Here is a 15,498-nt window from a genome sequence, read left to right as displayed (position 1 = left end):
AACATTTTTTGTCAGATTCTTTTTGCCTTGTGTTTTACACACAATAGTCTCATCATAACTTAAAGAGTCTCTTTAAAGTGCTTAGAAGCAAAATTGTGGAAACATGCGTTTTCTGGAGGCCATCCACAGTTTCACCTTGGTGACAGTTCCATTGCACTTTACTGTAAAATTTCCCTCTGTTCAATATCTATGGCAGTAACAGCTGGCCTCGATTATCAATTATTTCTTCTATCTTTATGTCTTAGTTGTTTTACTGCTGTGAGCAGACCCCGTGACCAAGGCAGGTCTTATATAAAAGACAACATTTAATTGAAGCTTTCCCACATGTCCTTTTATTGTCAAGGTAGGAACATGGCAGCATCTAGGCAGGCATGATGAAGGAGGTGCTGAGAGTTTTATACCTTCACACACACACACACACACACACACACACACACAGGCTGCTAGCAGAATAGTGAGTTCCAGGCAGCTAGGGGCAGCTAGGGTGAGGGTCTTAAAGCCACACCCATGGTGACACACCTACTCCAACAGGGCCACAACACTAATAGTGCCACTCCCTGGGCCAAATGTTGTTTTTCTCATTCTAGGTTGATCAGGATGTTGTCATTACTAATTCTTATGAAACAGCTATGAGAACAGCCCAAAACTTTCTTTCCATCTTCCTTAAAAAGTAAGTAAAGATCAACAGTGTGCTTTTATTTTCCACAGTGTGGAGTGATCTCTATAGAAGTTTAATCAAGTTTTCTGCCATTACCTGAACCTCAAATATACCTGACCTTTAAAATGAGAAAGAGATTTAAAAATCTAAAAATATGTGAATTTGCTTTTCTTAAACCCTCAGAATTTAAGTATTTCATTGTTGGGTTCTAGAATTTTTGTTTGCAAAATTTTGAGGCATTCTGCTTGTAAAGCAAAGAGGTTACTCAAGGTTCATAAGAATTAATGATAATTGTACCCAAAAAATCTGATAAGAATTGTTATAACTTCCAGAGGGTAATAATATCAGTTAATATTCCTTATAATTTATGGAAAATACAATTGAAGAAATAGGTTTGGTTTTGGGGGGGTTGTTTGTTTGTTTAGACTTCATTTAATTTAACATACTCGTATATATCTTGTTACTAAATGCAGAGGCAGGCGAATCTACTTAACAGAATCCCACACATTATGAAAGCTAACATGTTGTTGTTTTTCTTTGGCTAGATGTGGTAGTAAACAAGGTGAAGAAGATTACAGACCACTTTTTGAAAATTTTGTTCAAGACCTTCTTTCAACAGTCAATAAGCCTGAGTGGCCGGCTGCTGAACTCCTCCTTAGTCTGTTAGGGAGACTGTTGGTAAGAGCATAGCATTTAAAGATTATTAGTTACTAGAAGACAACATAATGAGGATATGCTCTGATTCACAGATGATGAGTTCTTTAAAAATGTGTAAGAACATGAACGTTGCATCTATTTTTGCATATGTATAGCTGTACGTTCTATTTTCCATACTGTAGAGAGCAAGAATGTGAACTTAGCACTGTGATTTCATTACATATAATTGCAATGCTTTTTAAGATAGTTTTATGGGGTGGGGATTTGTATTTGTTACATTAATGGTTTTAAAACACCTCGAGTGTGACTCCTGAGTTAGTGCACTTACCCATTTGAAAGCATGAAACTGACTAGTAAGAATTGTTTTATTTTCTAGATCATTTTTAAAGTCATATGGCACTTGTAAATTCTCATAGTACAATATGAGGAATGGAGAGAAATACTGTGATTTCTTTTTTCATTTTAAAGTATATTTGGAGTTGTGAGACATAAATTGTTTCAAAACTTTAGAAATCTAACTTGTTATGAACTTGAAAAGTAATAGTACTATTCTGAAGCTCTGCTAATGATTTGTAGGCAACAGATGTTTGTCTTTAGAAGTTCTTAATCAGTGCTGTCCCATCTTTGATGTTAGGTTCATCAGTTCAGTAACAAGTCAACAGAAATGGCCTTAAGAGTGGCTTCTCTTGATTACCTTGGGACTGTTGCTGCGCGGCTGAGAAAAGATGCTGTTACCAGCAAGATGGACCAAGGGTCTATAGAACGAATCTTAAAGCAGGTATTGAAATAAAGGATTTACATTAATATGTAATTGCTTGTTTGTTTGCTTTTGGTGTGGGAGAAAGAGACAGGATCTATTCTAGTCCTGACTGGTTTCAAACTTGCTTCGTAGTCTGTTTTATTTTGAGTACTGCTTGGTATATATATATAAGAATGGGCACATAAATATAATACACTATCAAAAGCAAAAACTTTATACCATATTATCAGTGAATATAATACTTAGATTATACTCCATTACCATCTTTTTTTGAGATTTGTTTTATTTCATTTATTTGTGTGAATATGTGTATGTGTACATGTAAATGCAGATGTCCATGGAGACCAGAAAGGTCTGTTGGATCTCCTTGGTGCTTGGGTTACTGACATTTATGAGCCACTGAATATGAGTTCTGGGATCTAAACTCCAGTCCTCTAATAGAGCAGTAAGCACTTTTAACCACCAAGCCATCTCTCCAACTCATTATTTTATTGATCAAATTGTCCTTATATTTGACTAGTTAGGTACCTTGTGGGCTAACTTTTGTGTCTTTTTGACATGTTTTACTATCATTTATTATTAAAAGGACTATGGATTCTTGAAGGAATAAATGATCCCACAGATGAGAGGCTGAAAGTAAATTTGTAAAGTGTATGTATAATTTGAAATAAAGTCTTCAAAGAACAATTGGAATGGTGCTGGGGAGATAGCTCAGTTAAAGTACCACAAAAATGTGGGGACCTGACAGATTCCCCAGAATTCACACTAAGCAAACTCAATTAAATTCCCAGAGCCACAAATACGCTCTCTTGATTACCCTAATTTTTATTTCCATAGTAATTATAAAGCCACCTGAAATGATAATGCATATCAGTATAGCTGTTAACATTTTTCATTTACTAGATTAAAATTTTGGTACATGTTCATAATGTATGAAATATACAATGAGTTCAAAACAGTGCTCCCATATGTGAGTCCTGTCTCCAGGGGGGAAAATGTCGATTTTCTTTTTTTAATTTTTTTTTAAATGTAAATTTTGTACCAGAGCCAAGATAGGACATTTTTGTGATAATATTTACATCAGCAAACATTTTTAGAGATAGCATATAGTTCATAAAAGCCAAGCTCAGGTAGCAGTTTGTTTTTCAGAAATGATAGCTTTTAATTCTTTCAGTGACTATACTTGTGTTTTCCTCCATCAGGTGTGCATTTACCTCTACACAACCCTAAAGCATGCCAGTAGTTCAGTGCTTGTGTGTCTGTGATCCCATCCTTTGGAAGGCTAGGTCAGAGGGTCAAACCTGGAAGCCAGACACAGAGGAACACTTTCAGAAGTGGGTGAGGGATTAGTAACAAGTAAGCCACCAATAACTTTGTGGTTGCTGTTATTGTGGTTTAGGTTTCCGGAGGAGAAGATGAAATCCAACAATTGCAAAAGGCATTGCTTGATTATTTGGATGAGAACACTGAGACTGATCCTTCACTAGTGGTGAGATCTGTGTTACAATTTAAATTGTGTTCGAAAAGTGAATTGAGGACTTAGAGAAAGAAAAAAATTAAATATTTGGAAATCTTACAGATTTTTTTTTTTTTTTTTTTTTGTTTTTTTTGTTTTTTTTGTTTTGGTTTGCTTTTGGATTCTCAAGACAGGGTTTCTCTGTGCCCCTGGAACTCACTTTGTAGACCAGGCTGGTCTCGAACTCAGTGTTCTGAGTTCTGCCTCTGCCTTCTAAGTACTTGGACTAAAGGCAAGTACCACCACCACCTGGCTTATAGATTATCTCTAAATCTAGGCCAATCCTAAAAATGAGTATAGGTCACTCAGTGTTGAAGGTGATTCATTATTATCACATTAAAAGAAGCTGTCAAATTCATATGTGTGTGAATATACAAGTCTTTGAAAATTAAGGAACATATCCATAATAGAATAGGCCATGTATACAATTTGCACATTTTGTAGTGCTGGCATAAAGTTCATAAATAACACTCCACATAAACACATGGGGTGTTTTCAATTTATCTTTTAATTGATCCAGTAAGAGAGTTACAGCAACCTCTATTGTTTTAGCTACCTAGTGTAGATTTCTAATCTATAGTCTTAGAATAGACAGAAGTGCTTCAGTGCTGACCTATTTTAATATATTTACCTTGTGTATTAACAGTTTACTTTATAACTGTAAAAGGAAAGTTTTGTAATGCAGGATATTTCTCTTAAATCTGCTTCATTGCATCAACTCAAATTTATCTAATGTCTTTCCAGTTTTCTCGTAAATTCTATATAGCCCAGTGGTTCCGTGACACAACTCTGGAAACAGAAAAAGCAATGAAATCACAAAAAGATGAAGAATCCTCTGATGGGACACATCATTCAAAAGAAATTGAGACCACTGGTCAAATAATGCATCGAGCTGAGAACCGGAAAAAGTTTCTTAGAAGCATTATCAAAACCACACCTTCTCAGTTCAGCACATTAAAGTAAGATGCAGAGAAAATGGGTCAGATATATATATAAAGCATAGATGTCCATTTAAAAGAACATAGAGTTACCAGTGCTTTCTATTGTAGGATGAACTCTGATACTGTGGACTATGATGATGCGTGCTTGATTGTTCGATATTTGGCCTCTATGAGGCCGTTTGCCCAGAGCTTTGATATTTATTTGACACAGGTAAATTAATTGATCTGATTGATTGCTTTCTTTATTTTGTTTTTTTTTAATTGGATATTCTCTATATTTACATTTCAGATGTCCCCCACCCCCCACCCCCCCCCCGTCCTATCCTCCCCGTCCCCTCCCATTGCCTCCATGAAGGTGCTCCCTCTCCCACCTCAGCTCCTTGGCATTCCTCTACACTGGGAAAATTGAGCCTTTGCTGGACCATAAGATTTTAGTGAAGCTCAATGTTATTAAAGTATTTGTAGAAATGCATATGTTTCTTTAATTGAGAATACTGAAGTAAAGGAAAAACACAAAAATATAGAATACCTTTCTATATATACTGGTTTAACTTAAGATTTTGGACCAGTAAGATGATAGTTTACACACACACACACACACACACACACACACACACACACACACACACAGTAGATTTTGTTCTTTTATATATTGTTAGGCTGTATTGTTAAATTTTAAGTATTTTAAAATGTATGAAAATGTTAATGCTTGCCTGGCAGATACTACGAGTTCTTGGTGAAAATGCAATTGCCGTTCGAACAAAAGCCATGAAGTGTTTGTCTGAGGTTGTTGCTGTAGACCCCAGTATTCTAGCAAGGGTAAGAGCAAAAATAGTTTATTTTACATTTCTACTCAAATTTGAAAATCATCTCTGCTGCTATAAGTGACATTTCTCTCCCTCTTCTTTAGCTTGACATGCAGCGTGGAGTTCATGGACGGTTAATGGACAACTCCACTAGTGTTCGAGAGGCAGCAGTGGAGTTACTAGGTCGATTTGTCCTTTGTCGGCCTCAGCTTGCTGAGCAGTATTATGATATGCTGATTGAAAGAATATTGGTATTTTTCTCTATTTATAGTAATTTACAAATATATAATTTACCTTACATGTCACACCTTATTTTAAACTTAATCTAAGATTTGCAATTTAATCTAAAAAGTATAAATGTGAATTACATTTTTTATATTGCTTAATCTGTGAACTGTAGCATCATTGTAAAGGTTATGCTTTGAAGAGGCAAACAACTCAGTATTATAAAACCCGTGGTTGGTGAAAATTGGGTTCATTTTCAATTATTCTCATGCCAGTTTCTAATCACTAATATTAATCATGTATGGTAATTAACTGGTTTTGGACAGGACTCTAGAGTAATTATATTATCTTTGCAGTGTGTGTGTGTGTGTGTGTGTGTGTGTGTGTGTGTGTGTGTGTGTGTGTGTGTGTGTGTGTGTGTGTATGTGTGTGTGTGTGTCTGTCTGTGTTCAAATTACTTCCATGGTAGGCACACCACCCACTAAACACATTGATTTTTTTTTTATAGAACTATATACATTGATGCATTCGCACAAATTGTTATATATTGCTGCAATGACAAATTTTTGTCATTACCATTACTATAGTACATGAGCACTTTGTACAATAAGTTTTACTTGATTTAACTTAAACACTTCGTTCTCTACATCATAGGTGGTACTTCATATTGCCTTTTAAGTACCAGACACTATTCTAAAAGTTTATCACCTTAGTTAAATACAGCAAATTTTTACTCTGGTCTTAAGTTATATGTTATAGTTTTAAAATATATGAAAAATAATTTTCAGTTAACAAATAAGGAATATAATGCTTATAAGAAATCTTTTATTTTGTCAAATTTCACACACCTAAAACATCTGAATTTTCCTAACATTTGAAAATACATTTTGTTCTTAGGATACTGGTATCAGTGTCAGGAAAAGAGTAATAAAGATCTTAAGAGACATCTGTATTGAACAACCAACATTTCCAAAAATTACAGAAATGTGTGTAAAAATGATTCGTAGAGTCAATGATGAAGAGGGCATTAAGGTAAGATGAAACTCTGATCACATGAAATTTCTCTTTTATTAATGTTAAAATTAGTTAGGTGCTTACTGAATCTAACTTTTTTATTTTGTTTCTAAATCTTTTATTACTAAAATGTGATCTCTTCCAACCTATTCAATCATTATTTAACTGTAGTGACTGTATTGTATCCAAAATTATTAGCAGGTTGAAATTGTCTTGATTTTTAAATAGTATGTTCTTGATTTTCAGTTACATACTTGCCTACAGCCTGTAGGGCATTTTCTTAATTGAAGTTCCCTTCTCCCAGATGATTTTAGCTGGTATCTGGTTGACATAAAACTATCCTTTATAATTGATCCCTTGTCAGCTTGACGCACAAATCACTGGGAAGTCACAACCTTTCTTTTCTTGTTCATTCTCAAAATCTAACGTTAATATAAATATAATACGAAACATTTTACAAACCTAGAAAGTCCCACAGTATTACAAATTCAGACACGTTAAAGTCTCTTAAAGTAGAAAGTCTCTCAGGTATGGACTACTATAAAGTCAAAATTAAGTTAAACACTTCTATTTCAAGAGGAAAAAATGAGGGGACTGTCACAATCCGATAAATGCAAAACCAAATTCCCACAGTGTAATCACTCTATGTCCAATATCTAGGACTCACTCATGATCTTCCAGAATATTCCAAAGGGCCTAGGTCACTTCTCAGGTTCCATAGTCTGGGAAACACACAGCTTGTCCTCTGGATTCAGGCTGGGTCCACTCCACATATAGCTGCTGCTGTTTCCGACAGTCTTCCCGTGGTGTTGGCATCTTCAAAATGCCTCCATCTTCTATTGCAACTGGGCTTGCTCTCAACAATAGGCTCTCTTCATAATGCAAAGCCTCAACTTTTCTCCATGATCTCTGCAGTCCTGAGGCTTCTACTGTTACTCTGGCAACACCTTCACAAGTGACCTCCCCTGGCTTCTTATAGTGCCAAATCTCAGCTGCTTTCCATGACCTTGTTTTGCCTTCAAAATAAGTACCACCTGGGAGACATGACCAAGTTTGGGTGCCGGCACATGGCACAACCTTGGCTACCTCTAAATACAGTTTCTTTGTGCTGACTCTGAGCAAACACTTCTCAAAAGATTTCACCTGAGTGATGCTGGTCTTATTAACCACCAGATGGTCAGCTGTCACAGTAAACCAGTCTTTTCTTTAGTGTTTCTAATGTTTTGTTAATCACAGCTTGTTCTTCAGCCCAAGCTAACCAGAACCACAAGTTCTTAACTCAAAATAGCAAGCAGCTCTGATAGAGTCATTGAGGAACCCTCAAACTTCCTTCTGAAATTTCACAAGTTGGGCCTTTGTTTTCTGCATCGATCTCAACATTCTCAGAAGCTCCCACAGAACAGCTCACCAGTCTTTGAATACTCAATAGTTTTTCTTGTCCAAAATTCTAAAGTCCCTTCACAATCTTCCCACAAATAACATGGTCACTCTCCTGATACCAATTTCTGTCATAGTTAGGGTTGCTATTGCTATAAAAAAAAAAATACTGTGCACAAAAGAACTTTGGGGTGAGAAGGATTTGTTTGGCTTATGGTTCACCTCACTGTTCAGCATTGGAAGAAGCCAGGACAGGAACTAGATGCAGAAGCTGATGCTTTCTGGTGCTGCTTACTGGCTTACCCAGCCTGCTTTTTTATAGAACCCAGACCCAGTCTTAAGGAGTCTTAATTGAGGTTCCCTCCACTCAAATAAGTTTAGCTTGTGTTAAGTTGGTAAAACTGTCCCACACAAGTTTCTCCCTTTAAAGAAATAAAAGGGAGCTACATAGAGAGTGGGTAAGAGCAGTGTTTTACAAGCATGAGAGCCTGAGTTCAGATCTCCAGCATCCACATAAAATGCTGAGCGTGACTGCATGTGCATTGGGCAGGTGGGGACAGGCCGATTTCAAGGGCTCTCTGGCTGGCCCACCCCACCCTAACGGCAAGCTTCCAGTTCGGTGAGGAGATTATGTCTAGGTGGAAAAGTGATAGAGGTAGACACCCAGAGCTGAAGTAATGGCTCATCATTGTGCTTGCTGGTCTTGGAGAGAAGCCAGGTTCAGTTTCCAGCACCACACCAGGTGGCTCCCAATCACCTGCACTCTAGTCCTAAAGGATCCAGCACCTCCTCTGGCTCCTGCAGGCACTTGCACACAGGTGATGCATATACACACCGGCACACAACAAATAAATTACTTTATTTTTAAAGTGTCTTATGCATAGGCTGTAGGTTAAACATAGTTTCACCCATCCACTATTTGAAATCTTAACCCATTAGACAAAGTTTATAATTAGTGAAATCTGTTGTTTTAATCACAAGAGAATTTTTAATTAACTCAAACATTTCTTTTTTAATAACTAGCTTTGTGTTGAGCTTTAATGGGAATTGACAATTAATTAAAAGTTTGCAGTCTTTGTTAGTAATTGATTGGGTTTCTTTGTGTTCCTCTAGAAACTAGTAAATGAAACATTCCAGAAGCTCTGGTTTACTCCAACTCCACATAATGACAAAGAAGCAATGACAAGGAAAATTTTAAACATCACTGATGTGGTAAGAACAGACAAAGGTGTGGTCACTAAGTGCAAGGCAGCTGATGCGTTGCCGTGGTGACATGCTGTGCCTGCTACTCAGTACTGCTTCCCTTGTGTTTCTGGGACTTCTTGGACTTAAGTGAAAGGGGAATGGTTCACGTAGCTCATTTCTTGATACTCATGTGTACAAGCATTAATTAATATTGGTGTTTTTCTATTCTTCCATAATTGGAAACAGAAAAGATAAACAAGAGAGTATTTTTTAATTATTACATAAGTGAGCTGTAATTTGCTTTCTATATGTTGAATGTTAGCAATTTTTATATATACTCAGTTACATGATCATCTCCATTTTCAGAGTTACCAATAAACCTTTTATCTAGAGGGTAAAGAAACAAAACATTTTTTTCATTGTTTGAAACCTTATAGATTTTTCTGATAGAATAAGTCATAAGCTATTTGTTTTTATAATTTGGTGCCATATCAGTCTTAATATTAAACTGATTTCTTTAATGTTTTTCATAAACTTTCAAATTTAAAAAGTATACATATACATCATGCAACAGCATAGCTATAGTATCTCTTTTAAAATAGACGTCTTTTTTTTTAATTTTTGAAATCTAATACAATTTCAAAATTTCTCCCTTCCCATGTCTTTCTACAAATCCTCCTATATACCCCTCCTTGCTCTCTTTGAAATTCATGGCCTCTTTTTCTTCCTTGATATTACTTGTGTATGTATATACATATATGTATGTATGTGTGTATGTATGTATGTATATTCCACACTGTAACCTGCTCAAGTCTTTTAATTTGTTTATAATATTATAAATGCCTTAGTTTTATTACCTTTTCACTGTAGGTTGCAGCATGTAGAGATACTGGATATGACTGGTTTGAGCAACTTCTTCAAAATGTGAGTATAATTTTGATAGCATGAAATTTAATCAAGGATCTCTTTCATTTTAAAAAGGAACTTTTCAGTTCTTAAATATTTATGTTTTAGTAGGCAAAATTTATTTCAGTGTGTTAAGCTATGTCTTTTTTTTCTTTCTTTTTTTTTTTTTTTTTTTTTTTGGAGTTCCACAGTAAGTTTTATTGTGGGTGGTATTTGTCTGATGATTTCATATCACTGCAAAATACATACTGAAAATATTTGGCCTCCGTTCTCTGCAAGTACACCCTATGAAAAGCATCATGGACATCACCGTTAAAAGTGTTCAGCATATGTGCTGATGATGTAATTCCTTACCAGTTTATGTAACTGTTGAAAGGAATAAGCTATGTCTTTTAATTTTGTTAATAAATCAGTTATCCGGTTGACCACTAAGATAAGTTTTGTGAATTACTAATTGAAATTCTAGCTATACTTTTAGATAATTTTTTCTTATCCCTTTAATCTAGAACAGTACTTCTTATCCTTCCTAATGCTGCGTCCCTTTAATATAGTTGCTCATATTTTAACATATGGTAACACCAGACCATAAAGTTATTTCATTTTTACTTTATAGCTATGATTTTGCTATAATTATGAATAGTAAGGTAAATTCTGACATGGCAGTGTATATGATATGTGATCCCAAAGGGGTCTTGATCCACAAGTTGGGAACAATTGATCTTACTAAGGACTGCTCATGAGATCTATAAATAAACATAAAAATAACATTAAACTAAGCAAAACAAATAATTATTTGCCATGTTACAAAATATATGGAATTTCTTTTAGTGGTATAGAATTAAACCACAGTTAGTACTTTCAAAATTTTTCAATTAAGAGTGTTCATCTCCCATCTTTAAAAGTTACCATCATGTTTTCTTCCAGTCTCTGTGTAGGAGGTAGGGAGTATGTGTGCTATAAAGATGTGTGTGCATGTGTGGAGTCTAGAAAGGAATGCTAGGTGCTCTTTCAGTCTCTGCCTTGTTCTCTAGGCTAGCACGCCAGCAAGCTCCCGATACCCACCTGTTTCCACCCCACATATAACCATGCCAAACTTTTATGTGAGTGTTAAGGATTTGAATTATGGTCCTCAACCTTGCACAACAACTGCTCTTACCTACTGACTTAGTTCTCCAACACCATGCCCCCTACATTTTACTTTTTTGAAGGCAATATCTCATTTTCCCTCCCTCAAGATTGCACTCAAAACTCTTAGGTTAGGTTCAATGAACCTTCTACCGCTGCCTTCCTGTCAAATCTTTCTTCATCTGTCCTTCTTCCAGCCCTCTTTTTTTTACAGCAGGGTGTGTGTGTGTGTGTGTGTGTGTGTGTTGTGAAAGGAGGGAGAGGTAGAAACTTCTGTTTTATTTATAAGGATACATTCTGTCTTTTTACTTATTAAGTGCTAGGGATCAAGCTGTGTACCTCATGCATGAGGAGGAAGCACTCTACCATGGAGCTGATTCCCAGATCTTGTAATATTTTATATTTATACCTCAAGTTTGCCAGGACTACACAGAAAAACCCTTCCTCAAAAAAGCCAAGCAATAAACAAAAAATGACTGTGGTCATGTGGTGACTTAGTAAATACTAAACTGTATTTGTCCAAAACAACTAAATTCTTTTACATTTTTACCAATAATTTGTGAGCATTTCACCTGCTGCATACTTTTAAGATTACTTAGTACTGTTTATCTTTTTCACACCTAACCCTTTTTAGTATGTGGTATATGATATTACTTACGTTGAAACTTCAAAATATCCTTTTGAATATATTTGTAGTATTTGCCTGTTTTTCAATCTAATATCTTAGAATCTTTTCATAACTTCTTTCTTTCTTCCTTTCCTTGTAAGTTTTTTTTTTTTTTTTTTTTTTTTTTTTTTTTGGCAGCATTTTTTTTTTCCTAAATCAAAGAACTCGTTCTATGTTATTCAGTTTTACAATCTTCCTAGTAAAGTTTGTCAGCCAATCCAAAGAAAACATAGTCATTTATAAAAACCTTTAAAACTACATGTTTCTTTCTAAAATTATGAGAAATTATTAAATAAGATTAAAATAGGATTACTACAGAAAAATCAGAATATTGCTGTTTGATATATTGGCAAGTTAGAAGCAAAGGAGAGATGGCCAGATCTATGGTATCTTAATGATGGTTTTACTTAGTTTGGTCTTTACCTTTAGTCCTGTTTAATTTTGATCCTACTTTAGTTACAGCAATTGAATTATTTGACTTCATGAATAGTTTTATGTCCTCCTTTTTAAATTGTGTCTGTTTGTCTGTGTGAGAGGATAGCACTGGATTCCCTATAATTGTATTGAATTGATTCTTGTAAATCAGTAATCATACAGGATGTGGTTTCTTAGGTAAACCAAGTACTACATTAAATAACTTCAAATTCATATGTGCACCAATTTTTGAAGATTGAAAGACTTCCACAGAAGAGTATTATCATTTTCTGGTTATAATATGTACAAACAAGTACGAATCAACATTTCTAGCCTTTAGTCCATTGGTCTTTCTGTCGGTTGTTATTTATCATATGATTTCCCCAAATTTGCCAACTGAACAGCGTAAGATGTGGCTCCCATTTGTATTTGTCGGATGTTCAATTTCCTTTAGAAAGTAAAAATCCTCAACATTAGTTTTTGAGAATAGTTATTGCTTATATGTATATTGCATATATTTTTCTAGTTTGTGATGGGTTTTTACTATTTTTTAAATAATTTCATTTAACTTTTTTTGTTTTTATATGTATTGGTGTGAGGCTGTCAGATCCCTTGGAAATGGGGTTACAAGAAGTTATGAACTGCCTTGTGGGTACTGAAAATTAAACCTGGGTCCTTTGAGAGAACAGACAGTGCCTGTAACCACTGAGCTGTCTCGCCATGCCTGTGTTTTTACTATTTTTAAGAGTCTGACATATTTCCCATTGTAATGCTAGAAGCTGAAGCTAAAGCTTTTTTAGTACAAACTAGGCATGCTAGTATTGAGTTGAGTTAGATGAGTCCCTCACTGCATGAACACCTGCTGACCTGGGATTCTGCATACAGATCAGCTGCCATTGAACTTAACCTGCCTCAGCATTCAAAATGCTGGTATTGAAAGCGTGCACCACCCCACATGGCATGGCCTCAGTACTCTTGAGGCTCTACCAGAAATATCTTGAATTCAGGTACAGTGGACTACCTAGAAAGACTGTTGGATAAAATTCCAAATATGCACATTCAAAACAAGAAAATTGTTTGCTTGTTTTTTGTTTTGTTTTGTTTTTGTTGTTGTTGTTTGCTTGGCTCTTCAAGACAGGGCTTCTCTGTGCACTCTGACTGTCCGCGGAAACTTAACTCTGTAGACCAAGCTGGCCTCAAACTCAAGTTATTCCTGCTTCTGCCTCCTGCATGCTGGGAGTAAAGGTCTGGACCACCATTCCCTGGTTGAAGGGAGAGAATTAAGAGTAATTGTTGCCCTTGCAAAAGACTGGAGTTCAATTCCCAGTATCCAAATGATAGCTCACATCCATCTGTAATTCCAGTCACAGGAAATCTAACACCCTCTTCTAACCTCTGAGGTTACTAGACATGCAGGTAATACACACACACACACACACACACACACACACACACACAAGTAAATATGTGTGTATTACCTTTCTACTCTAGAAATCTAAAATCTGAAATACTTCAGTGTGAAATAGTTGAGCACTGAGCTGACCCCACATATTGAAAATTCCACACATTTGGCGGTGGTGGCACACACCTTTAATCCCCGAATTTGGGAAGCAGAGACAGACAGGTCTCTGTGAGTTCAAGGCCAGCCTGGTCTACAGAGTTCCAGGACAGGCAAAACTACTTAGAAACCCTGACTTGAAAAGCCAGGATTAAAAAAAAGAAAGAAAATTCTACACTTAATCTCATTTCGACAGCCAAAACTCAGACATACTAAAATTACTTCAAGCAATTTATATAAGGAATATATGAAACTTAAATGAATATTGTACTTAGATCTCTGTCCCTTGCTTAAGCTTCTCCCTGTACTATATGCATATGCTCTAAAATCCCGAAGACTTCTGGTCTTTAGCATATCACATAAAGAGTTTTATCCTATATAATCACTTTAGGAAAGGTTGTTTGATTGTATTTTCTCAAAAAGTTGAATATTCATATATGTTGTGGCCCACTATTTCTGTTATAAGATGTATCTTCAAGAAAACATTGTCCATGTGAATTAGAACACATACACAAGCCATATGTCACTAAGAGCTCAATTAATCTTTACAAATAAAAGTAACTGTATGGCTCATAGTGCACCAAGAAGCCTGCTGTATCACTGTGATAATGAGCTATAGCTATCTGAAACAACCTGAATTAGAGGATAGCATGTTTTATAAGTCAAAAATCCCAAAACATTAATGCCTTTGTTGAAGTTGGAAATTTAAGAAGAAAAAAATCCTCCCCGGACCAGGCATGGTTGTATAGTCCTTTAATCCCAGCACTCAAGAATCAGGGGCAGGAGATTTCTATGAGTTCCAGGTCAGCCAGGGCTATAGAGTGAGATCCTAAGTCAGATTATTATTTATAATTAATACATTAAAACACATAACCAGTCAGCAGTGATAGTGTCATTAACCAAATTTTATAATGAATTATTTTTCACTTACCTGATGTCTTAAAGGAAAAGTAAAACAAAAACAAACAAAAAAAAAAAAACAAGAAACAATTATTTTGGTGCTTACCCCAAGTAAACAAATCTAGAGTGTTATGTTGGGAGCTGCACTTAAGAGTGGACCAGTGAGAACTTGTCCTTCACAATGAGGCTGGGTAAACAGAGGCTGTCTTTCACTTACTTTCTTAATTGGAAATAATGATGCTGTGTATATTCCACAGTATTGTAGTTGCTGTCACTCATTTTAATTACCCAGGAAATTTTTTTTTTAATTTGAGGACAATTTTATTAAAATTTGAAAGGAAAACCTCAGGACAGAGGCAGAAGAATCTCTGAGTTTGAGAACTAGCTGAACTGCGTAAACAGACCCTGTCCCCACTGGGGGTGGGGAAACAGAAAGGAAGGAAGCCATGGGTTTGAGTTAGGACAAATAGAAGCCTTGCGTGTTCAACAGCAGGGTTTAATAAGCAGCCACATGGCATGGCAGAAAAGGATAGTTTCCAAAAAGATTTTTAAAAAGAATGTATGTCCAGAAAAGAATGCTAATGTTGGCCAGCGTCCAAGAGGACCTGGATTTGATTCCCAACACCCACAGGACTATTTACAACTGCCCAAAACTCCAGTTCCTAGAGATCAACACACTATTCTGACTTCCACGGGCATCAGACATGCACTTGGTGCACACTCACATACATAAAATAAGAGAGTGGGGGGAAGGAGAGCGAGAGAGCAAAACAAAAACCATTTCCTGCA

The 15,498-nt window shown here is 35.8% G+C and overlaps 1 protein-coding gene across 3 annotated transcripts in view; it reads left to right on the top strand.

Moving 5' to 3' along the window:
• Nucleotides 1-15,498, top strand: part of NIPBL (NIPBL cohesin loading factor) — a 163,722-nt gene that overhangs the window by 124,544 nt on the left and 23,680 nt on the right. For all 3 annotated transcript variants that reach the window (XM_080933721.1, XM_080933722.1, XM_080933723.1), the window contains 11 exons: nucleotides 588-670; nucleotides 1,204-1,336; nucleotides 1,950-2,093; nucleotides 3,475-3,564; nucleotides 4,336-4,550; nucleotides 4,641-4,743; nucleotides 5,253-5,351; nucleotides 5,443-5,589; nucleotides 6,461-6,595; nucleotides 9,068-9,166; nucleotides 10,010-10,063. In XM_080933721.1, coding sequence (XP_080789847.1) covers nucleotides 588-670; nucleotides 1,204-1,336; nucleotides 1,950-2,093; nucleotides 3,475-3,564; nucleotides 4,336-4,550; nucleotides 4,641-4,743; nucleotides 5,253-5,351; nucleotides 5,443-5,589; nucleotides 6,461-6,595; nucleotides 9,068-9,166; nucleotides 10,010-10,063 — 1,302 coding nt within the window. The remainder of the gene's footprint in view (nucleotides 1-587; nucleotides 671-1,203; nucleotides 1,337-1,949; nucleotides 2,094-3,474; nucleotides 3,565-4,335; nucleotides 4,551-4,640; nucleotides 4,744-5,252; nucleotides 5,352-5,442; nucleotides 5,590-6,460; nucleotides 6,596-9,067; nucleotides 9,167-10,009; nucleotides 10,064-15,498) is intronic.

The sequence above is a fragment of the Micromys minutus genome, assembly GCF_963924665.1.
Source record: "Micromys minutus genome assembly, chromosome: 20".
Classification (NCBI taxonomy): domain Eukaryota; kingdom Metazoa; phylum Chordata; class Mammalia; order Rodentia; family Muridae; genus Micromys; species Micromys minutus.
This window is presented reverse-complemented; position numbering and strand designations above follow the sequence as displayed.